This window comes from Heptranchias perlo, chromosome 14, assembly GCF_035084215.1.
Source record: "Heptranchias perlo isolate sHepPer1 chromosome 14, sHepPer1.hap1, whole genome shotgun sequence".
Lineage (NCBI taxonomy): Eukaryota > Metazoa > Chordata > Chondrichthyes > Hexanchiformes > Hexanchidae > Heptranchias > Heptranchias perlo.
Genome location: NC_090338.1, coordinates 36,501,123 through 36,526,130, shown reverse-complemented (window position 1 = coordinate 36,526,130; position 25,008 = coordinate 36,501,123). Strand labels below are relative to the sequence as shown.

The 25,008-nt window shown below is 43.2% G+C and overlaps 1 protein-coding gene across 1 annotated transcript in view; it reads left to right on the top strand.

Annotated features, from left to right (window-relative positions):
- The window catches only part of LOC137332206 (collagen alpha-1(XXIII) chain-like), a 236,989-nt gene that overhangs the window by 2,157 nt on the left and 209,824 nt on the right, over positions 1-25,008 (top strand). The window contains exon 2 of the mRNA XM_067995902.1: positions 17,302-17,371. Within this exon, the coding sequence (XP_067852003.1) occupies positions 17,302-17,371 (70 nt within the window). The remainder of the gene's footprint in view (positions 1-17,301; positions 17,372-25,008) is intronic.

Sequence of the window (25,008 nt, the reverse complement as noted above, 5' to 3'; positions counted from 1 at the left end):
TAAAGGGAAGCTGGATAATTACATGAGGGAGAAATAGAAGGATATGTTGATAGGGTGAGATGAAATAATGTGGGAGGTATAGACCTGTTGGGCTAAATGTCCTGTTTCTGTGCTGTAAATACTATGTAACACATGAGTACTGGAAAGTGCGTGTAAAAATCCAAATACTGTAATCAGAATAATTTTGTTCATCAGAAAATATTACACAATTAATTCGTTTTACCATATTTTCTGGGCGATCACTTTTATTAGTTTCAAATGTTTCCTCGGTTAAAACAATTTGTTTGAAATTGCTGCAGACTTATTTATAAAGTGAAGCAATTTTTTGGAACTAAATGTACTTAAAACCTCAATGTACTCTAATTGACATATGTATCCAATATACTCATTGGAGGCAGTTAGGAAGTTAATTAAATAAATGGCACTACATGGGAATTATGGTAAGAGCTGGTCTGTTTTTAACTAGCAGAATTGAACACACAACAGATGATATTTGCTGAGCATGATAATTATGGACTCAATCCCAGAGTTTGACAAATTCCTATGGCAGAGCTATGTTAATACCTCTTACATCATGAATCAGCTTTCAATTCTATTGAAAATTAATTTTTAAACAATTTTAAACTTTGTGAGTATAAGATTTAATTTTTAAATAGGTGCATTAACATTCTGTGTCAGCCATTTCAACCCAGAACATCACTGAGATCACTTCTTTATATGTTACTATGACAACTGCACTCCCCAAGTGTAAAACAATGGGTAGCTGATTATCAGGACACCACAAAGGCTCTTCTGCCCTCTGCCACAACAAAAACATAATTACAACTGAAAAGTAATTAAAATAATTTTGAAATTGTACCCTTTTATATTTATTTAAAAAAGGCTGACACTAAACTGTATAGTCAGTGGGTTTGTAGTGCCAAGCTTTGGCAGTAAGCAGTCAACAGTTCTGATTGGTATGGAGAAAAGAGAGTTGGCACTGTCTAGTGCTAATGGTAAAAAAGGAACACTTCTATAGTATGAGTATGCAATATAAGTATACACCTAAAAAAAATTAAGCTAAACAAGCTGTCTTCAAAATGAATGAGTATGTCAATTAAAAAGGAAAGAAAAATGAGGGAAAACTATACTAAGCCAAATATGGGAAAAGGAAAACAAGAATTTGTGAAAACAGGTCAAAATGGATATTGGAGATGCAAATGGAAAGAGATAAGTGCAGCTAAGAATGTTGAGCACAATACTGAAAATGTTCTAACACTAACCTACCAATAAAAAGTAGTTAAAGAAGTTAGAAGTCTAAAGATTATAAGTGACAGTGAAATTGAAGAGGCTAAAATAGTTGAAATATTAAATGAATATTTTCTAGAAATATCTACTAAAGAGGCTAAAACTAATTTGCTATCCAAATTTTGCAGTATACGCAATACCCTAAAGGATGAGGATGTCAGTGAGTCAGAAATACTTAAGAAATGAGGAATCGAGTTATATCAAAACTACAGCACAGAAACAGGCCATTCGGCCCAACTGGTCTATGCCCGAGTTTATGCTCCATACTAGCCTCCTCCCTCCCTACTTCTTCCAACCCAACAGCATACCCTCCCATTCCTTTTTATCTCATGTGCTTACCTAGTTTCTCCTTAAATGCATCTATGCTATTTGCCTCAACTACTCCTTGTGGCAGCATGTTCCCCATTCTTACCACTCTTTGGGTAAAGAAGTTTCTCTTGTATTCCCAATTGGATTTATTAGTGACTATCTTATATTTATGACCTCTAGTTTTGGACTCCCCACAAGTGGAAACATTTTCTCTATGTCTACCCTATCAAACCCTTTCATTATTTTAAAGACCTCAATTAGGTCACTGCTCAGCCTTCTCTTTTCTAGAGAGAAGAGCCCCAGCCTATTCAGCCTTTCCTGACAAGGATATCCTCTCAGTTCTGGTATCATCCTTGTGAATCTTTTTTGCACCCTCTCCAATGCATCTACATCCTCTCTATAATATGGAGACCAGAACTGTGCATAACACTCCAAGGGTAGTTTAGCCAAGGTTCTATACAAGTTTAACATAATTTCTCTGCTTTTCAATTCTGTCCCTCTAGAAATGAACCCTAGTGCTTGATTTGCTTTTTTTATGGCCTTAATAACCTGCATCTGTACTTTTAGTGATTTGTGTAACTGTACCCCTAGATCCCTTTGCTCCTCGATCCCATTTAGACTCTTATTATCCAAGTAGTATGTGGCCTCCTTATTCTTCCTACCAAAAATGCACCACCTCACACTCATCTATATTGAAATTCATTTGCCAATTACATGCCCATTCTGCAAATTTATTAACATCCTCTTGCATTTTGCAGCGTTCTTCCCTTGTATTAACTATACCTACAAATTTTGAAATTGTACTTCCGATTCCAGAATCTAAATTGTGGTCAACAGTGGTCCCAGCACCGATCCCTGTGGAACACCACTTCCAACTTTTTGCCAGTCTGAATATGTACCGTTAACACCTACTCCCTGTTTTCTGTTTTGTAGCCAACTTGCTATCCATTCTGCTACAGGTCCCCTGACTCCACATGCTCTGACCTTAGTCATGAGTCTGCAATGCGGTACCTTATCGAGAGCCTTTTGAAAATCCAAATATATTACATCTGCTACATTATCCTTGACTACTCTTTCTGTTACTTCTTCAAAAATTTCAATGAGGTTGGTCAAGCATGACTTTTCCTTTTGAAATCTGTGCTGACTATTCCTTATTATATTTTTGTTCTCTAGATGTTTTTCTATTACATCTTTGAGCAAAGATTCCATTATCTTTCCTGCCACTGACATTAAGCTAACTGGTCTATAGTTCCCTCAACTAGTTCTATTTCCCTTTTTTAAATTTAGGAATAATATTATCTGTCTACCAATCCTCTGGCACTATTTCCGTTTCTAATGAATTATATATATGTAATAAGTACATAAGAAATAGGAGCAGGAGTAGGCCATACGGCCCCTCGAGCCTGCTCTGCCATTCGATGAGGTCATGGCTGACCTTCTACCTCAAATCCACTTTCCCCCCCTCTCCACATATCCCTTGATTCCCTTAGTGTCCAAATATCTATCGATCTCAGTCTTGAATATACTCAACGATTGAGCATCCACAGCCTTCTGGAGTAGAGAATTCCAAAGATTCACATCCCTCTGAGTGAAGACATTTTTCCCCATCTCGGTCCTACATGGCCGACCCCTTATCTTGAGACTATGGCCCCTAGTTCTAGACTCTCCAGCCAGGCGAAACAGCCTTTCAGCATCTACCCTGTCAAGCCCGCTAAGAATTTTATATGTTTCAATGAGATCACCTCGCATTCTTCCAAACACCAGAAAATATAAGGCCCGTTCTACTCAATCTCTCCTCATAGGACAACCTTCTCATCCCAGTCTGCCATGTGAGACCTTGTCAAAAGCCTTGCTAAAATCCATGTAGACTACATCAAACACGCTACCCTCATCAACCCTCCTTGTTACCTCCTCAAAAAATTCAATCAAGTTAGTCAGACATGGCCTTCCCTTAACAAATCCATGCTGACTGTCCTTGATTAATCCGTGCCTTTCTAAATAACGATTAATACTGTCCCTCAGAACTTTTTCTAATAATTTGCCCACCACCAAGGTTAAATTGACAGCCCTGTAATTATTTGGTCTATCCCTTTCTCCCTTTGTAAACAATAGAACAACATTAGCAGTCCTTCAGTCCTCCAGCACCACACTGTAGCCAGAGAGGATTGGAAAATGATGGTCAGAGCCTCTGCTATTTCCTCCCTTGCTTCTCTTAATGGCCTGGGATACATTTCATCCGGGCCTGGTGATTTATCTACTTTCAAAGATGCTAAACCCCTTAATATTTCCTCTCTCACTATGTTCATCCCATCTAATATTTCACACTCCTCCTCCTTGATTACAATGTCTGAAGACAGACGCAAAGTATTCATTAAGAACTATACCCATGTCTTCCGCCTCCACAGACAGGTTACCTTTTTGGTCTCAAATAGGCCCTACTCTTTCCTTAGTTATCCTCTTGCTCGTTATGTATTTATAAAACATCTTTAGGTTTTCCTTGATTATACTTGCCAATATTTTTTCATGCCTTCTCTTTGCTTTCCTAATTTCCATTTTAATTTCACCCCTGCACTTTCTATACTCCGAGGCTTTTGCAGTATTGAGCTCTCTGTATCTGACATAAGCTTCCCATTTTTTGCCTTATCCTACCCTGTATGCTCCTTGACATCCAGGGGGCTCTAGATTTGGGAGTCCCACACTTTTTCTTTGTGGAACATATTGCTCTGTACCCTCACCTATCCCCTCCTTGAATGCCTCCCACTGCTCTGACACTGATTTACCTTAAAATAGCTGTTTCTAGTTCACTTTTGCTAAATCACATCTCAGCTTGGTAAAATTGGCCTTTGGCCAATTGAGAACTTTTACTCCTGGTCTATCTTTGTCCTTTTCCATAACCAAGCTAAATCTAACTGAATTATGATCACTACAACCAAAATGCTCTCTCACTGATACCCCTTCCACCTGCCCAGATTCATTCCCTAAAACTAAGTCCGGAACTGCCCACTCTCTTGTTGGGCTTGCTACATATTGGCTAAAAAAGTTCTCCTGAATGCATTTTAAGAATTCTGCGTCCTCTATACCTTTTACATTGATTCTATCCCAGTTAATATTAGGGTAGTTGAAATCCCCTACTATTACTGCCCTATTGTTTTTGCACTTCTCAGAAATTTGCCTACATATTTGCTCTTCTATCTCCCTCTGACACTCCCAGTTGTGTAATTGCCCCTTTTGTGTTCTTCAGTTCAACCTATATGGCCTCATTTGATGATCCTTCTAACATATCATCCCTCCTCACAACTGTAATTGTTTCTTTAGCCAATATTGTGACACCCCCCCACCTTTTTTATCCCCCTCTCGATCTCATCTGAAAACCCTGTAACCAGGAATGTTGAGCTGCCATTCCTGCCCCTCTTTAAGCTATGTTTCAGTAATAGCTATGACATCATACTTCCACATGTCTACCTGTGCCCTCAGCTCATCTGTCTTATTCACTAGACTCCTTGCGTTGAGGCATATACCATTAAGCACTGCCAAACTCCTTGATTGTCTATTTTCTAACCCTTGTTTCCTCTGCCTTCCAAACTCACTTACTAATTTTCTACCTTCCATTTCCAGCTCTGCTTCTCTCCCTTCTGAATCTACGCTCAGTTCCCATCCCCCGGCCAAGCTAGTTTAAACCCTCCCCCACAGCACTAGCAAACCTCCCCGCGAGGATATTGGTCCGGGCCCGGTTGAGGTGCAACCCGTCCGGCTTGTACTGGTTCCACCTATCCCAGAACCGGTCCCATGCCTCAAGAATCTAAAGCCCTCCCTCCTGCACCATCTCTCCAGCCACGCATTCATCTGCACTATCCTCCTATTTCTGTACTCACTAGTGCCTGACATCAGGAGTAATCAGGAGATTACTACCTTTGAGGTCCTGCTTATTAATCTTTTTCCTAGCTCCCTAAAATCTACCTGCAGGACCTCATCCCTCTTTCTACCTATGTCATCGGTACCAATATGGACCACGACCTCTGGCTGTTCACCCTCCCCCCTCAGAATGTTCTGCAGCTGCTCAGTGACATCCTTGACCCTGACACCAGGGAGGCCACATACCATCCTGGAATCACATGTGCGGCCGCAGAAACACCCGTCTGTTCCCCTAAACTATTGAATCCCCTATCACTGTTGCTTTCCTGACTTTCCTCCTCCCCCCGCTCACCCCAAACAGCTGAGCCACCCATGGTGCCATGTACTTGGCTCTGGCTGTGCTCCCCAGAGGAACCATCACCCTCGTCAACCAGTTAGAGAGGAAGATGCACTCAGGGGACTCCTGCAGTACCTGCCTGGTCCTCCTTCTCTGTCTGGTGGTCACCCAGTCCCTCTCTGCCTGCACTCTCTTGAGCTGCGAGGTGACCACCTCCTGAAATGTGCTATCCATGTAGCTTTCAGCCTCGCGGATGCACTGCAGTGACACCAATTGCTGCTCAAGCTCCGAAACCCAGAGCTTGAGCTCCTCCAACTGGCGACACTCCTTGTATATGTGGTTGTCCAGGACACGAGAAGCGTCCTGGAGTTCCCACGTGGCAGAGAATGTGCATTTGATGGGACTGAGGTGCCCTGCCATGCCTCTAACCATTACTACTAACTAAACTTACCAGAAATAAACTTAAGACTTATTCCTGATCTGGACAAAAAAAAACACTCACCAGTTACTCATCAATCAGCTCCTTCCCGTATGCTGATGTCACTTTAGGTGTTTTTTTTACCTCTCTCCCTGGTGCTCCCTTACCTCCGAGCTCTCCGAGTGAGGCCTACTCTCAGGGACTCACTATTATAACTCTCCCACCACTCTGCCGCTCCGCCCCCCCCCCAACTCTCTCAGGTCCGTGCTCCCTTACCTCCGGGCTCTCCGAGTGAGGCCTACTCTCAGGGACTCGCTATTATAACTCTCCCGCCACTCTGCTGCTCTGCTCCGCAACTCTCTCAGGTCCGCGTTGCCTTACCTCCGGGCTCTCCGAGTGAGGCCTACTCTCAGGGACTCACTATTATAACTCTCCCACCACTCTGCTGCTCCGCACCCCCCCAACTCTCTCAGGTCCGCGTTCCCTTACCTCTGGGCCCTCCCTATTCCCTGTTTTCTCTCTCCCTCCTTTCTTGAATAGCGGAGTTACATTTGCTACCTTCCAATCCAAGGGGACCGTTCTAGAATCTAGGTAATTCTGGAAGATCAAAACCAATGCCTCTAATAGTGCCTCTGCTATCTCCTCCCTAACTTCTTTTAATATTGGCGGATGCAATCCATCCGGACCAGGGGGCTTATCCTCTCTAAGTTTGATTAATTTATCAATTGTCGGCCCCCTTTCTATTTTAAATGTCTTTTCGTCTTTTTTAATCTCTTCTTCTAATGTCATGCCCACCTTGTTAGTCTCCTTGGTGAATACTAAAGCAAAGTAACTATTCAATATTTCTGCCATTTCGCTTAGTGGCCCTATCCCTATCCTGATTTTTCTTTTGTTATTTATGTATCTGTAGAATACTTCACTATTTCTTTTTATAGTCCTTTATAATTTAATCTCGTCGTTCCTCTTTGTTTTCCTATGTCATTGGTCCCAACATGGACCATGACAACTGGATCTTCCCCCTCCCTTTCCAAGTTCCTCTCCTGTTGCTCCAAGATATCCTTTACCCTTGCACCAGATAGGCAACACATCCTATGGATTTTCCATTGCGACTCCAGAGGACGCTATCTATGCCCCAAATTAAAAAATCCCCTATGAATACAACCTTTCTATTCTGTTCCTTCCCCCCCCCCCCCCCACAACTTGGACTGCCTTTTGCTCCATGGTGCCATGGTTAGCATTCTGGCTGTCCACCCCGCAGCCTACATTCTTATTCTCACAGGTAGCAAGTACATTGGGGGTGATTTTAAACCCCAAGAACGGGTGGGTTGGGGACGGGTGGGAGTTGAAAATAGTTGTGTTTTTGGGTCACAATCGCAAAATTTTCAGACTTTGCATTCCGAATGGGAAGCCTGTACTTTTACACGCCAACGTTAAACCCGGAAATAAAGCCGGGTTGCGGTCGCGACCCAAAAAACAACTATTTTTAACTCCCACCGCCCCCAACCCACCCGTTCTTGCAGTTTAAAATCACCCCCATTGTATCAATAGGACCAGTGTCTGTGAGACCTCCTTTTCTACCTCTATCTTCCCTTAATTCCCCTTACCCTGCTGAGCTATGTGTCAAAGAGTGTCTCTGACTCACACTCCAGCTCAAAGACTCTGAACCAGAGTGTTTCAAGCCAGAGAAATTTATCTGGTAAATTATGATGGGAAATAATGAAATGGCAGAGACGTTAAACAAATATTTTGTATCTGTCTTCACAGCAGAAAACACAAAACATACCAGAAATAGTGGGGGACCAAGGGGCTAATGAGACTGAGGAACTTAAAGTAATTAATATCAGTAGAGAAAAAGTACTAGAGAAACTAATGGGACTAAAAGCCAACAAATCCGCTGGACCAGGTGGCCTACTTCCCAGGGTTCTAAAGGAGGTGGCTGCAGAGATAGTGGATGCATTGGTTATGATCTTCCAAAATTCCCTAGATTCTAGAACGGTCCCAGTGGTTTGGAAGGTAGCAAATGTAACACCACTATTCAAGAAAGGAGGAAGAGAGAAAACACAGAACTCCAGACCAGTTAGCCTGACATCAGTCATCAGGAAACTGCTGGAATCCATTATTAAGAAAGTGATAACAAGGCACTTAGAAAATCATAATATGATTATGCAGGGTCAACATGGTTTTATAAAAGGGAAATCGTGTTTGACAAATTTACTAGAGTTTTTTGAGGATGTAACTAGCAGGGTTGATAAAGGGGAACCAGTGGATGTAGTATATTTGGATTTTCAAAAGGCATTCAATAAGGTGCCACATAAAAGGTTGTTAGGCAAGATAAGGGCTCATTGGGTTGGGGGTAATATATTAGCATGGATAGAGGATTGGTTAATGGACAGAAAACAGAGAGTAGGGATAAACGGGTCATTCTCAGGTTGGCAGGCTGTAACCAGTGGGTGCTGCATGGATCAGTGCATGGGCCTCAGCTATTTACAATCTATATTAATGACTTAGATGAAGGGACCAAGTGTAATTTATCCAAGTTTGCTGATGATACAAAGCCAGGTGGGAAAGTAAGCTGTGAGGAGGACACAAAGGGCTCGATTTTCAAATCGAAGTGTGGGTGCGTTGGGGGGGGGGGGCGGGGAAAATCGGGAAAATCCTGAGCAAGTAAGGAAGCCGGCTCCAACCTACTGACTTCCGCGTCTCACACAGAAGTATCTGTGTGTGCGCGCTTCTGGAATGCGAGGGCAATTAGGGATGGGCAATAAATGCCGGCCTCGCCAGCGAGGCCCACATCTCATGAACGAATTAAAAAAAAATTTAAAGCATTTATTAAGGTCCTTGAACTTGTAGAAGTTGTTAATTTCATGGTGATTGAGGCAGTGGAGCGATTTTCATTCGGCCTCAGTGTGTTTCTCATGCTGTGTGAAACACTCCATGTTGTAGGAGACGTGTTTCAGCCGGCAGCCATTTGGGCATTTAAATGCCTGTTTGAAAGATGGGGATAAAAGGTGAGTTATTGCAGCAGAGCACTCAGTTCTCAGACAAACGTTTGGCTGGGAGTTCTTTGTGTTTAGACTGAAAATTCTTGGTTTCCACTCAGAATTCTTCTGTTTACGCATATTTACCAACTTTTCGGACCCCCTCAAACTGACACCATCAGGATGGGGGGGGGGGGCGCGATGGCTTCATTTACCAGAACATCCGAGGACGAGCAACATCACCATCCTCATCAGGCACAGCGTGCACTTCCGCCACTTGGAGCTCCACAACACAGTGCTGCACCACAGGCACCTGCACAAGAGCACAGAGGGCAACGACGGAAGGAGTGACGTCGCAGAAGGCACTACCCTCGTCAGAGGGTCTACAGATCGAGGCTCAGCTTCCTGGACCTCTCTGAGGAGAACTGCATACGGAGGCTAAGAGTGAGATGCTCGGTGGTCGCAGACATCTGCAGCCTTCTTCATGCCAAGATGCTCCCAGCTGGACCGAGCAGCATCTCATTACCTGTCATTGTTGAAGTCACCACTGCCCTCAATTCTTCACTTCCAGATCATTCCAGGGTGCCACCGTTGACATCGCCAGGGTCTCTCAGTCGTCTGCCCACGAGTGCATAAGGCAGGTCACCGATGGCTTGTTTCGCAGGGCCTCGCAATACATCGAATTCCCCATGGACGACCTCAGCCTGACGGAGAGGACAGTGGGATTTCACTCTGTGGCTGGCTTCCCTATGGTACAGGGTGCAATCAATTGCACCCATATAGCAATCCGAGTACCTCCACACAAGCCAGGACTGTTCATCAACAGAAAGGGATATCACTTCATCAACACTCAGCTCGTTTATGACCACCACAAAAGATTCCTTTACATGTGCACCAGATTCTCTGGCAGCTGCCACGATTCGTTCATTCTGAGGGAATCCAACATCCCGATCCTCTTACACCCACCAAACACACTTAAGGGCTGGCTCCTCGGGGACAAGGGAGACCCCCTGCACACATGGCTCATGACACCTCTGAGGAACCCCATCAGCGAGCAACAGCGTCGATACAACAACAGCCACATTGCCACTAGGTCCGTAATTGAACTTGCGATAGGACTGCTGAAGATGCGATTTTGGTGCCTCGATCGTTCTGGGGGAGCGCTTCAATACACACCAGTGAGAGTGGGTCATATTATGGTAGTGTATTGTGTCCTGCACAACATGGCACAACAGAGAGGGGTACTGGCTGAGGAAGCCCCATCCCCTCATCCACCATCCACATCTGCCATCCACATTGAGGAAGACACCCTTGTCCATACCCTTCGTGATCACAAAACCTTAGCCTTTCTCTTCCTATTACTTCTATGTGGTGCATCCCCTGTGGCTGCAGCAGAGGTAGTGGCAGGTTGCTCATGTTCATTCCCCGACTCTTAGATGCTTTGGGCCTACGCCTTCTAGGTTTTGAAGCCCGTGAGGGCCCCGCCAAAGACTGCTCCACCTGCACCTGTGCAGGGGCAGACTCGGTCACCTGGACAGGAGGCAGTATTGCGGGTACTGGTTGAGAGGGGGGGGCAACGGGTGAGATATGGGGGCGCTTTGAGTGGTGTCCCCACTTCCATGTCCCCTTTCGCCATCATCCCTCTCCTGGGCCAGGGACACATCACTCCTACCACCCTGCTGGACAACAGTTTGGAGGACATGTGTGATGCCTTGTAAGGCCAGTGCTAGTGTATCTGTTTGCCCGTCTAAGGCAGCAGAACGTTGTTCACCCTGAGTCCGAACGGCCATTGTCAGGGCCTGAATGGACTCATTTGTGAGCCGTGCGTGAAGCTCAGCGGAGACTAGCCTTCTCTCCATCACAGACATTCCCGCACTTACCTGCAACACTATTTCAGAGATGCCCTCACATCCCTGCGACACTTTCTCAGAGATCCCCTCATGTAGCTGTACCACCATTCCATTAATGCAGGAGTTGGACTCCTCCATCCTCTACGCTATTATGGACAGTGTGTGTGGCACACGTTCCAGTACCTCGCAAATGTGCTGCTGTCCCTCAATCATTTTCCTTTTAAGGGATGACCCCCAGGGTTCAGCATCTGCGTCCAGCTGAGCAGAGCCTGGAGAGGAGTGCGCCCACCGACGCTGACTCTCCACAGCTGCCCCTGCCACCAGTGTCTGCTCGTGCTCACTTGTGTGTGGTAACTCAACAGGTGGCAACCCAACTAACTGACTACTAGGACCCACCGAGGTGTGAGTATCTGCGCTGGTGGATGGTTCACTAAGATGTGACGGTGCGCCCTCAGAGGCTGGCAGGTCCTCTGAGGAATCGACCTCTGCCATCACAGTGGTCGTTGAAGGGCCTGGAAGAGAACAGAAGGCAATATTAAGCATCATCACAAATGTGTCCTGTCGCAATGAGCATACTGAGGTGTTCAACGTGCCAATCATTGTTAACATCAATTCATGTTGTGTGTGATGAATGTTAAAGTTGTGTCACCTGATGTTCGTGGGGTGCCAATCTTGCCGTCCCTGACAGACAGGCACTCGAGGGTGCGGCTGATCTGCAGGGCCTCCTCCTCTGTGTCTGTGAGGGCCACTATTTGTGGAGGCCCCCCTCCAGTCCTCGCTCTCGCGTTTATTTTGTGCTCTCTTCTAGAAGGGGAGAAAGTACAGACGTGTGAGTGAGTGAGGGTGAAGTGAGGTCAGCCAATGAATGCATTGCTTTGGGTGAGGCTGACCATGAAAGAGGTGCATCAGAGGGTGAGTATGAGACAGTGACATCCATTGGATGAGGATTGGGGTGAGTGGTAGTGGTGGAGTCACAAATGGGGAGGTGAGGAAGTGCTCAGGAAGTGCAGGTAAGTTGAGGAAGAGCCATAAATGGGTGTGAGGAGTGATGTGATGGCAGTGCAGAATGAGTTGGGGGGGTGTGATGTGCACCATGGAATGCAGGAGAATCAGTAAGTGTACTAACTTTTGCTGACCTAGTTAGGTAATTGAAACGCTTCCTGCACTGGACCCAGGTGTGGGATATGTTGCTGCTGCTGGTGACCTCCTCTGCTACCTCGAGCCAGGCTTTCTTGGTGGCAGAGGCAGGGCACTTCTTCCTATTGGCCGGGTAAAATAGTCCCCTCCTTCTCCTCACCCTGGCCAGTAGCAGCTGAAGTGAGGCATCACTGAATCTTGGAGCAGCCTTGCCCCTGTCCTGCTCCATATTCTGTGTTGTTGGTCTTTGCTCCAGAAAAAGCCATTGGACCAATGGCCTTTTAAATAGAGACGCTCCAGCTGACTGCCTGTCATGCGGGTACGCAGTCCGTCCACTGCGCAGCTTTCGGACGGTAAACCCGGAAGCCACGTTAAGGGTCACCAATTAACTCGCAATCACATGGAGAACGGTAAGATTTTAGTATCCAGGTTTGCCATGCGCCCATTGACCCCCCTCTGCCATCCTGCTGCTATTTGAAAATCGAGCCCAAAGAGTCTGCAAAGGAATATAGACAGGTTAAGTGAGTGGGCAAGAAGGTGGCAGATGGAGTATAATGTGGGGAAATGTGAGGTTATTCACTTTGGAAGGACGAATAGAAAAACAGAATATTTTTTAAATGGTGAGAAACTATTAAATGTTGGTGTTCAGAGAGATTTGAGTGCCCTCGTACAAGAATCACAGAAAATTAGCATGCAGGTACAGCAAGCAATTAGGAAAGCTAATGGCATTTTGGCCTTTATTGCAAGGGGGTTAGAGTACAGGAGTAAGGAAGTCTTGCTACAATTGTACAGGGCTTTGGTGAGACCACACCTGGAGTATGGTTACAGTTTTGGTCTCCTTACCTAAGGAAGGATATTCTTGCCTTAGAGGCGGTACAACGAAGGTTTATTATATTGATTCTTGGGATGAGAGGGTTGTCCAATGACGAGAGATTGAGTAGAATGGGCCTATACATTCTGGAATTTAGAAGAATAAGAGGTGATCTCATTTAAACATATAAGATTCTGAGGGGGTTTTACAGAGTAGTTGCTGAAAGGTTGTTTCCCCTGGCTGGAGAGTTTAGAAAAAGGGGACACAGTCTCAGGATAAGGGCCATTTTAGTCTGAGATGAGGAGGAATTTCTTCACTCAGAGGATTGTGAACTTTTGGACTTCTCTACCCCAGAGGGCTGTGGATGCTCATTCATTGAGTACATTCAAGGCTGAGATAGACAGATTTCTGGACTCAAGGGGAATCAAGGGATGTGGGAATTAGGTGGGAAAGTGGAGTTGAGGTCGAAGATCAGCCTTGATCATATCGAATGGCGGAGCAGGCTCGAGGGGATGTATAGCCTACTCCTATTTCTTATGTTTACTGCAGATGTGGCAATCCAGGACAGTCTCGCTGCCCACAGACTCCCACATACCACAGTCACGACACACAACTTGCATGGCCATGTCTAGTTTTTATTTATTTATTACTTAGTATTAATTTAATCCTAGAGCTAACAGAAACGCTTAAGATTTAGATAATATTTAGCCGATGGATTTTAGTTTGATTTTACATTAATTACTAATTAATTATTTTGAATATTTATTCATTTAACTATTTATTTATATTTTATTTTTATAGATTGAATGTGTACAGTAAAATAAAAACTTAGTTTAATTTTCTCACATTCCCTCGTTCCCCCGTCCCCCCTCCCGCTGTGCTGACTATGGCATCACCTTTTGAAATTTCTCCGAGTTTGTTTCTCCCTCCTGGGCTGAGCTGTTGCTCTGCTCCTTTCAAGACTAAGAAATTGCCTAGGCCAGCTGGTATATGTAGGAACATAGGAATTGCTAGATGCGAAAAGACTAAGGTCTATCTATTTTGTCTTCTATGATCCTGGTAGTCGCATGATATAACTTTAATGAAGTTGTTGACTAATCATGGCATTCAATCCTCATCAATTAATCTACAACAGACCCAGACATGAGCTGAGGAAAACATCAGTGGTGGAAAGCTTTGGGAACCATAGGTCCAAAGTCACCTGTTCCTCTCAAGAATGCCACACTTACCATTTGTCATATCTCAAAACACTCATATATACTGTATCCCAAATATTATTCTCTGAAAGAAATCTTTCTAATTTGCATTTGATTGCTTCCACAGTCTCCCTAAGGAGCATGTTCCATAGATTGACCACTCACTCACTGAAATACTGGGCCAGAATTTACTGTGAAAATAATGATGAGGCTAATAGCGTTCACCATTATTTATGTGCAAACTGCACAGCAACTTCCGGCAAGCACACATGCGCAGTTAAGTGTGAAAATCCGGAAGTTGCTGTCCGAGATGCGCTGCTCTTCCATCAGCTTCGTGAAAATGGCATCTCGCTGCCTGACTCACTGTTCAAGAACATTGAATGGTGGGAAGTTCCTGTACTTACATGGTAGATGCGGACTAAACTCACCACAAAAAGTTAGGGCTTGTCCATTCCAGTCTAAGCATCCATTTAACAATGTGATAAGTCTTAATTACTGCCAAACAAACTCTCTGGCACTGAAAATTAACTTTTACAAGTGTGGAGTTTCATTCCTTCAGCTTTTAATTGTTGTTGGAGATTTTAAAAAAAATTGAAATACATTTTTAAAAATCTTTTTCTTTTAGTCTATTTTTTCTCTCTCTCTTAATCTGATATTTCTTTCCCTCTCTTTATTTTGCTTTTGGTACATGGTTTGACACTGAATTCACTATTTGAACTTACACTTCTGGGTTCAGACTCCACGCTACTCATTAACGATTCTTCAATCTGATTGGTTAAGGAGATACACAGTAGCTTGCCTGTTCACACAGGTCCCAGATGCCCTGAAGAGGGTGCTGCGCTGTTTGGATCACTAACTTCCAGCGCAAAAGCTCGTGTAGAGTATATGGACAAGGGCAAGTCTAATGAACAGTGCCTGCCACTTACAGTAAATTCTGGCCCAATGTTTCAACAGATTAGTTTTCAATTTACCCCCCTGCAAGTGCAGGCTATGTCCTCTGGTTCTACTGTTCTGGATAAGGTGAAACAGCTTGTCATAGTCTACATTATTTAGTGCCTTTTAGAATCCAAAAACAGCAATCATTTGACCTCTCAATCGTCTCTTTTCCTGTGAGAACATACCCAATGTACATAATCATTCCTCATCGTCCAATACCTCCATCCCCTCAACCTGTTCCATTGGATATTAAACATCTCATGAAGCAATCTGAATAACAGCAGGGAGCTCTCCTGGTGTCCTGGTCAACACTCCTCCACTCAGCCATTTCTTGATGTCACATGGAGTGAATCAAATTAGCTGATGGTGGGGACCTCAGGAGGGGGCTGAGAATGATCATCCACTCAGCACTTCTGGCTGAAGATGGTTGCAAATGCCTCAGCCTTATCTCTTATACTCATGTGCTGGGCTTTGCCATTGTTGAGGATGGGGACGTTCTTCTCGCCTCCTCCGATTAGTTGTTTAACTGTCCACCACCTTTCACCACTGGATATGGCAGGTTTCAGAACTTTGATCTGATCCATTGGTTGTGGGATTACTTAGCTCTGTCTATAGCATGCTGCTTTTTCATGTAGTCTTGTGTTATAGCTTCACCAGGTTAGCACCTCATTTTCAGGTACGTCTGGTGTTGCTGCCTGTATGCATTTTTACACTCCTCATAGAACCAGGGTTGGTCATCTACCTTGATAGTGGTGGAAGAGTGAGAGATATGCCAGGCAATAAGGCTAGAGATTGTGGTGGTACACAATTCTGCTTCTGATGATGATCCACAGCGCCTCATGGATGCCCAGTTTTGAACTGTTAGATCTGTTCTCACTCTATCCCACTTAGCTTAGTAGTGGTGCCACACGATACAATGGAGGTTGTCCTCAATGTGAAGACAGGGCTTGGTTTTCTCAAAGGCTGTGCAGTGGTCACTCCTACCATTGCTGCCGTGGCCAGATGCATCTGAGACAGGTAGATCGGTGAGGTCGAGGTTAAGTAGGTTATTCCTCATGTTGTTTCTCTCGCCACCTATCGCAAACCCAATCTGCAGTTATGTATTTCAGGACTCAACCAGCTTGGTAAGTGATGGTGCTACTTTTGGTGATGGACATTGAAGCCCCCGTCCAGAGTATATTCTGTGCCTTTGCTACCCTCAGTGGTACCTTCCTCCAAGTGGTGTTCAACATGGAGGAGTACTGATTCATCAGCTGTACCATCACTAAGACCAAAACAGCTTAAAGGGAACTCGAGCGGAAAAGTGTAAAGTGGGAGAAAATGTAAGAATAAACTTTATAAAAGTATAATAAACCATAATTTGTACAAAACTAAGATTAGAACACTGCTGAGCTGTTTAAAGTGCCTGTAAGCACCATTGTCGAACAGCTGAGCATTGCTGACTGGCAATTTTAAATCTGATCAGTAAATTATTTAAAAGCCCCAATGTGCAGCACATCAAACTTTTAAAATACTGAAGGTGAGTGGCACTTTGAAGATAAAATAATGAAGGTGAGTGGCTGGACAACAACTGAGCAACATCGCAGGTTTCACAGTTTCCCCGATCAGCTGTTTAATTTGCTGCTCAGCTGTTCAACAATGCTGCAAACTGGCAATTTGAACACTGAACAGTGCTCTACTTAGACTGCTGGCTTGTAACAAATTGTGGGTTTATTACACTCTAAAAAGTATTCTTGCTGTTTCTCCCACTTCATCCCTGCTCTTAGCTGTTTAGCAATGCTGACCTATCAGCTGACTATAGATCAGCAGGAATTGCAAGAGGATTAAAACTAGATGAAGATGAATACCAGAGCTGCAAATGAAATGCAAAAGAAATGTGAAAAAGGTTTCTGATGCCTGAACAATAAAAGGACCAGAGCTAAACTGATCAATATAAGCAACTTGTACTGATTAGCATAACCAACTTGTACTGATTAGCATAACCAACTTGTACTGACGACCATAACCAACTTTTACTGATTAGCATAGCCAACTTGTACTGACTAGCACAAATGGTAGAAAAAGCAAAGACCTTATGCAATTTGGTTTTGGAAGTTGTGATTTAAGCATTATATCCATGTGATTACTACAGGTCCTGATCACTGAAAGTGGATTCTACTATACCATTGATATATTATCTTATTTCTGTAGGAATTAACTGATAGAGTTGCAAAAATCAGGACAATTAGAGAAGCTGCATCTGAATGTCTCTGTCCACCAGGTGAGTGAATTTGTCTTTTGTAGCATGTACTCTTGAGATTTCTCCAAACTGACTTACACACATCCTTTTATAAATCTGGGATCGGATTGATATTCTTTCAAATGTACTAGAATTACATAGAATTTACAGCACAGAAACAGGCCAATCAGCCCAATTGGTCCATGTTGGTGTTTATGCTCCACATAGAAACATAGAAAAATTTATGGCACCGAAGGAGGCCGCTCAGCCCATCATGTCGGTGCCGGTCGAAAAAGAGCTACCCAGCCTAATCCCACTTTCCAGCACTTGGTCCATAGCCTTGTAGGTTATGGCACTTCAAGTGCCTATCCAAGTACTTCTTAAATGTGATGAGGGTTTCTGCCTCTACTGCCCTTTCAGGTAGTGAGTTCCAGACCCCCGCCACCCTCTGGGTGAAAAAAATGTTCTTCAGCTCCCCTCTAATCCTTCTAACAATTACTTTAAATCTATGCCCCCTGGTTATTGACCTCTCTGCTAAGGGAAAAAGATCCTTCCTATCCACTCTATCTAGGCCCCTCATAATTTTATACACCTCAATTAAATCAACCGTCAGCCTTCTCTGTTTCAAAGAAAACAACCCCAGCCTATCCAATATTTACTCATAGCTAAAATTCTCCAGTCCTGGCAACATCCTTGTAAATCTCTAGTGCAATCACATCTTTCCTGTAATGTGGTGACCAGAACTGTACATGAGCCTCCTCCCACCCTTCTTCATCTAACCCTATCAGCATAACCTTCTAACTAATGGAGTTGCAAGAATATAAGCGTAAGTTACATGTCCTATATCAATGTTTTATTTTTATTTGGCCATTACTTGGTTTTAAAGTCATCTTTTGGATAACCAAACTTGCCACAATGGATTGTCCTCCTCCAGGCGGAGTTGTGGTGGACCGAGACTTTCGCCTGTCTCTCCAAATCCTCCGCAACCCATTTCCCTGGGTCGTTTGATATGCACAGCAGGCTCTCAGCAGGATTTCTGCCACCAAGATGGTGCCTGCCAGTGGCCGAAGCCTAAACAAGTGAGGCTTTGGGGCAGAAAAGGAGACCTCAAATAGGCCTTCTCTGTCCATTTAAAATCGAGGTCAGAGTGATTTTTGGTTAGGATTGTGGAGGAAAATCCATAGAATTATAGAAAATTTGCGGCACAGAAGGAGGCCATTCAGCCCATCGTGTCTGCGCTGGCTGAGAAACGAGCCACCCAATCTAATCCCACTTTCCTGCATTTGGTCCGTAGCCCTGCAGGTAACGGCTCTTCAGGTGCACATCCAGGTATTTTTTAAATGAGTTGAGAGTTTCTGCCTCTACCACCCTCTCAGGCGGTGAGTTCCAGACCCCCACCACCCTCTGGGTGAAAACATTTTTCCTCATTTCCGCTCTAATCATTCTACCAATCACTTTAAATCTATGCCCCCTGGTTATTGACCCCTCCGCTAAGGGAAATAGGTCATTTCTATCCACTCTATTTAGGCCCCTCATAATTTTGTACACCTCAATCAAATCACCCCTCAGCCTCCTCTGTTCCAAGGAAAACAACCCCAGCCTATCCAATCTGTCATCATAGCTAAAATTCTCCAGTCCTGGCAACATCCTCATAAATCTCCTCTGCACCTTCTTTAGTGCAATTACATCCTTCCTGTAATTTGGTGACCAGAACTGTGCGCAGTGCTCAAGCTGTGGCCTAACTAGTGTTTTATACAGTTCCAGTATAACATGACTGCTTTTATATTCTATGCCTCGGCTAATAAAGGAAAGCATTCCACATGCCTTCTTAACCACCTTATCTACCTGTCCTGCTACCTTCAGGGATCTCACTTCCTCTACACTTCTCAGTATCCTCCCATTTATTGTGTATTCCCTTGCCTTGTTTGCTCTCACCAAATGCATTACCTCACACTTCTCTGGATTGAACTCCATTTGCCACTTTTCTGCCCATCTGACAAGTCCATTGATATCTTCCTGCAGTCTACAGCTTTCCTCCTCATTATCAACCACACGGCCTATCTTTGTGTCATCTGCAAATTTCTTAATCATGCCCCCTACGTTTAAGTCCAAATCGTTAATGTATACCACAAAAAGCAAAGGACCTAGTACCGAGCCCTGCGGCATCCCACTGGAAACAGCCTTCCAGTCGTAAAAACATTCGTCGACCATTACCTTTGCTTCCTGCCACTGTGCCAATTTTGGATCCAATTTGCCACATTCCCTTGGATCCCATGGGCATTTACTTTTTTGACCAATCTGCCATGTGGGACCTTGTCAAAAGCCTTGCTAAAATCCATGTAGACTACATCAATTGCGCTACCCTCATCGATCCTCCTTGTCACCTCCTCGAAAAATTCAATCAAGTTAGTCAGACATGACCTCCCCTTAACAAGTCCGTGCTGACTGTCCTTGATTAGTCCGTGCCTTTCTAATTGACAGTTTATCCTGTCCCTCAGAATTGATTCCAATAATTTGCCTACCACTGAGGTTAGGCTGACCGGCCTGTAATTACTCGGTCTATCCTTCGCTCCCTTTTCAAACAACGGTACAACGTTAGCAATCCTCCAATCCTCCGGCACTACACCTGTATCCAGTGAAGTTTGGAAAATTATTGTTAAAGCCTCCGCTGTTTCCTCCCTGGCTTCTTTTAACAGTCTGGGATACATTTCATACGGTCCTGGAGATTTATCCACTTTCAAAGTTGCTAATTTCCTTAATACTTCCTTTCTCACTATGTTTACCCATCCAATATTTCACACTCCTCCTCCTTAACTTCAATCCCTGTATCATCCCTCTCCTTTGTGAAGACAGATGCAAAGTATTCATTAAGAACCATACCCACATCTTCCGCCTCCACACATAGTTTATCTTTTTGGTCTCTAATAGGCCCTACTCTTTCATTAGTTATCCCCTTGCTCTTAATGTATTCATAAAACATCTTTGGGTTTTCTTTGATTTTACTTGCTAATATTTTTCATGCCCTCTCTTTGCTTTCCTAATTTCCTTTTTAACTTCACCGCTGCACTTTGTATACCCCTCTAAGCTTTCCGTAGTATTGAGTTCCCAGTGACTATCATAGGCTTTCTTTTTCTGCCTTATCTTACCCTGAATGCTTCTTGACATCCAGCGGGCTTTAGATTTGGCAGCCCCTCCCTTTTTCTTTGTGGGAACATGTTTACCCTGAACCCCTTGAATCACCCCTTTGAATGTCTCCCATTGCTTTGACACTGATTTACCTTCAAGTAGCTGTTTCCAGTTTACTTCTGCTAAATCACTTTTCAGTTTAATAAAATTGGCCTTTCCTCAAATGAAAACTTTAACTCCTGCTCTGTCTTTGTCCTTTTCCATAACTATGCTAAAACTAACTGTATTATGATCACTACCACCAAAATGCTCTCCCACTGCCACTTCTTCCACCTGCCCCTCTTCATTTCCTAGAACTAAATCCAGAACTGCCCCCCCCCCCCCCACCACCTCTCGTTGGGCTTGCTACATACTGGCTAAAAAAATTCTCCAGAATGCAATTTAAGAATTCTGCGCCCTCTGTACCTTTAACATTGATTGTATCCCAGTTAATATTAGGGTAGTTGAATTCCCCTACTATTACTGCTCTGTTGTTTTTGCACTTCTCAGAAATTTGCCTACGTATTTGCTCCTCTGTCTCCCTCTGACTGTTTGGGGGTCTATAGTACACTCCCAGTACTGTGATTGCCCCTTTTTTGTTCTTTACCTCAACCCATAAGGCCTTATTTGATGCTCCTTCTAAAATATCATCCCTCCCCACAACTATAATTGTTTCCTTAACCAAAATTGCCACCCTCCCCTCCTTTTTTATCCCCCTCTTTGTCGCATCTGAAAACCTTGTAACCAGGGATGTTGAGCTGCCAATCCTGTCCCTCTTTAACCCATGTTTCTGTAATAGTTAAGATATCATACTGCCACGTGTCTATGTGTGCCCTCAGCTCATCCGCCTTATTTCCTATACTCCTTGCATTGAGGTAAATAAGTTTAATACATTAAGGATAGCCATATCTGTTTTATGCAACCAATTCTGTTGCATTTCAGATTACTAAGCACTTGCTTACACCATTAGGCATAGTTTTCATTAACCAGACATCATAATTGTAAGAGAATTTTGTTTGAGTAATAAGGTTAAAAATGTGATATTTAGAAATGGGGTAAATAATCAGATTTCTATTTGAACAGATGGGAAAAACCCCAAGTAGATTGCTAATTCACATCGGTATGAGGTTTTTAAAGGGAGACGATATGTTTCCACTAATAATCTTTTAATTTAAGTCAAAGCTCAAAATTTGTTTTTATTTCTATAATACATACCTTCACTCTAAGCGAAGTGTATGATTAATGTGAAACCAAAATAAGCTAGAAATACAAATGAAATACGTCAATTAGATTAAAAGTCTAATAATTCCTTCATGCTTTATTTAGTTTCTGCTTTCCTGTGATCTTGGTACTGTCGCTGTTACTCTCCTCATTACTTCTTTGTCAATAAGATTGAGACCATCCATTCAGTTTCCCCTGCCCAAACCCTGAACCCACATCTTTCTCTAGTTTCTCTCCTATCTCCTCTCATGCTCTCCGATCTCATCTTGTCCATGAGACCCATCTTCTGCACCTTTTGACCCCATTGTGACTAAAATGCTGACCATCCAACTTCTGTTCCTGGTCCTCATGCCGGCTGACAATGTAAGTGGTTTCCTTTCCTCATTGTGTCCCCGTCTCTTTCAAAAACTGCCATCATCACCCCCCTCAAAAAAACCTACCCTCAAACCCTCTGCTCTTACAAACTAGGGCCTCATCTCCAGCCTCCCTTTCCAAAGTCCTTGAACATGTCACTTCCAAATCCGTGCCCATCTTTTCTGCCACTCCATGTTTGAATCTCTACAATCTGGTTTCTGCAGCTGCCACAACACTGAAACAGCCCAAACCAAAGTCACAAATGATATCCTCTGTGACTGTGACCATGGTGCATTATCCCTCCTAGTTCTTGATCTCTCTGCAGCCTTTGAAACAGTCGACCACACCATATTTCTCCAGTGTCTCTCCTCTGTTGTTCAGCTCAGTGGGTCTGACCTTGCTTGGTTCCACTCTTACCTATCTGATCATAGCCAGTGGATCTCCAGCAATGGCTCCTCTTCCCACCCCTGAACTAATACCTTTGAAGTCCCCCAAAGATCTATCCTTGTCCTCTCCTCTTCCTCATTTACATGCTTCCCCCAGTGACATCATGTGAAGACATGGAGTCAGCTTCCATATGTACACTGATGACACTCAGCTCTACCTCTCCACTACCTTTCAACCTGTCCACTGCCACCATGTTGTCAGACTACTTATTCTGACTTCCAGTAAGCTGCACCCAAACTGTTAGCCTGTCTTTTCTCTTTACAGCTGCTGATGGGCCTGTTGCTTATTTTCAGCATTTTAGTTCAGATTTCCAGTATTTGCATATTTTTTCTTTTTAATTGCACAATAGGGCTGCCCAGCTGTTAGCTTTCACTGGCATACACCCAAAGTTAACTTTAATGGTCATGTTAATCAAAGAAAAGTGCAGAACGTGCTACATCCTGTTGATTTGAAGTGGTAGTATATATAGTATTCCTACCTCCAACCTGCCAAAATACTGGAATTAGTAGCAGCAATCAGCACTCATTTCTTAAAAAAAATAATTGAGTACACTGAACCGAAAGTTGAGGATATGCAGGTCAACCAGAAGAGCAGGCTTCCTTCAATCAACTTGCTATTCTCAATTCTCCTGTACAGTATAGGCACACTCATTATTGTTACACAATCCTATTTTCTATTGTCTTTAATCGGGGAAAAAAGGCAAATATATTTTCTGTTTTTGATCAATTCAGAAATGTAGGTTTTCTTAAATCAAAGAGATTACATTTGCATGGGAAATTATTGCTATTAATACAATGAAGCAAGTGATTTGATGGCTATTGACTATTACAACAGCTCAAGATTATCTTCAGTTAAGTTTGACTGTACAATATTCAGCTAATCTGAATGCTGCATTTTTAAAATGTAGTGATCAAATAGAAAACAGTTTATGGATCACCTGTACTTTACTACAGGTGATTATTGATATTTGTGTGTGTGTGTGTATTTATTGTTTTCTTATTATGGTCGCTTGTAGATACCTTACCAGATTGCATAAATGAATGAAAAGAATAGTCCAAAGAAAAAGAATAATTTTTGAAACATAAAGTCTGCATTATCCTTTTTGTGAACTTTATACACAAATCAAAGGTGGAACCAATTGCAACCCAGATGCTGCTTAATTCTGACATTGATGGTGATTTATTTTGATAATCTATAATGAGAATGGTATGACTTGTGTTTGAGAAAAAACAGGATTTAATTTCTTGCCATCAGCACATTTGCAGATTTTTTTCCCCAGCTTAGTTGATGTATGAGTGATTTCACTTTAGGCCAAGTCTGAAACCAATTGCTCAATGACATATAGTCACATAGTGAGAGCCTCAGGGTGCGTTAGTAGCTTATTTGTAAAAGGGGAGAATAATAGGATAGGTTTTGAGCTTTGCTATTAAAGTTTGTTTTGTTCTGTTAAAATAATGAAATTGTGGCTGAAAAGATACCACAGTGCACACTTGTGTTACATCAGTGAAAGAATAGGAAAGGTTAGAGGGTGTACTTTCTGTATAAAAAGTTCCATGTCTATTATTTTTTTTAAATGAACAAGATAGCTTAAGTATGCAGTGCTACCCAGATGGGATATCTTAAGAATGTAGTAGTACTCAGCTGATAGTAGCTTTTCCCCATCCCAGTGGCTTCAAATCAGCCTCTAGGGTAGTTCAAAATGCTGGTTCCCACTGAACTGAGCATAACTGCTACGGGTCATGTACGGGCTGTTCCTATAATATACATCCTGTCCCCTAATTGACGAGCTGCCTGTTGGCATTCCTTGAATGGTGGCAGCTCGTCAATACGAGGCAGATGAGGCCTGATCATGAAAATGGTTTGGGCCTCCCACTGGTACCATCGGGCAGGCAGAGAGAACACTCTCACCGCCCGTCATTACCCGTTTGATTTGCATCACAATTGCAAATCGCCCCCATAGTCTCAAATGGACACATTTAATTTATTGGTGTATTTACTGATTTCAAGAATATAATCTAACTGTAATAAAAGTTGTAGGCTATTAAGTTTAATTGGATTCTTATAAATAGTGAAGTCCATCTGGAGGAGAAGTTTAAACTTACAGCACCACTGTTAGCCACTAGAAGGCACTTCCTGCACATGATCACAGTAGCTGTATAAACACTGGGAAAAGTCCGCAGTCTCAATGAAGCAAGTGGTGTTAGGGTGTTAGGCAAAAATGTTTAGATATTCAGCTTTAGATCCCTCCCCTATAATTAAGCGGGAGGATGTAGAAATGCAACATCTCCAGCAGCAAAGATGCAAGAGAGTTGTTGGTCCATCAGGACAAGTGCTGCCTCGGATCCTTAGCTTGTAGACTACCACCAAAATTGATTAAATCAGATAACCAAATAAAATTCCAGTTATTCATCAGTCTGTTTCAGCTACTAATGGCACCAAACCAGCTAAAAAAGATATATCTATATAAATTGAGACAAAATTCTGATCTTCTC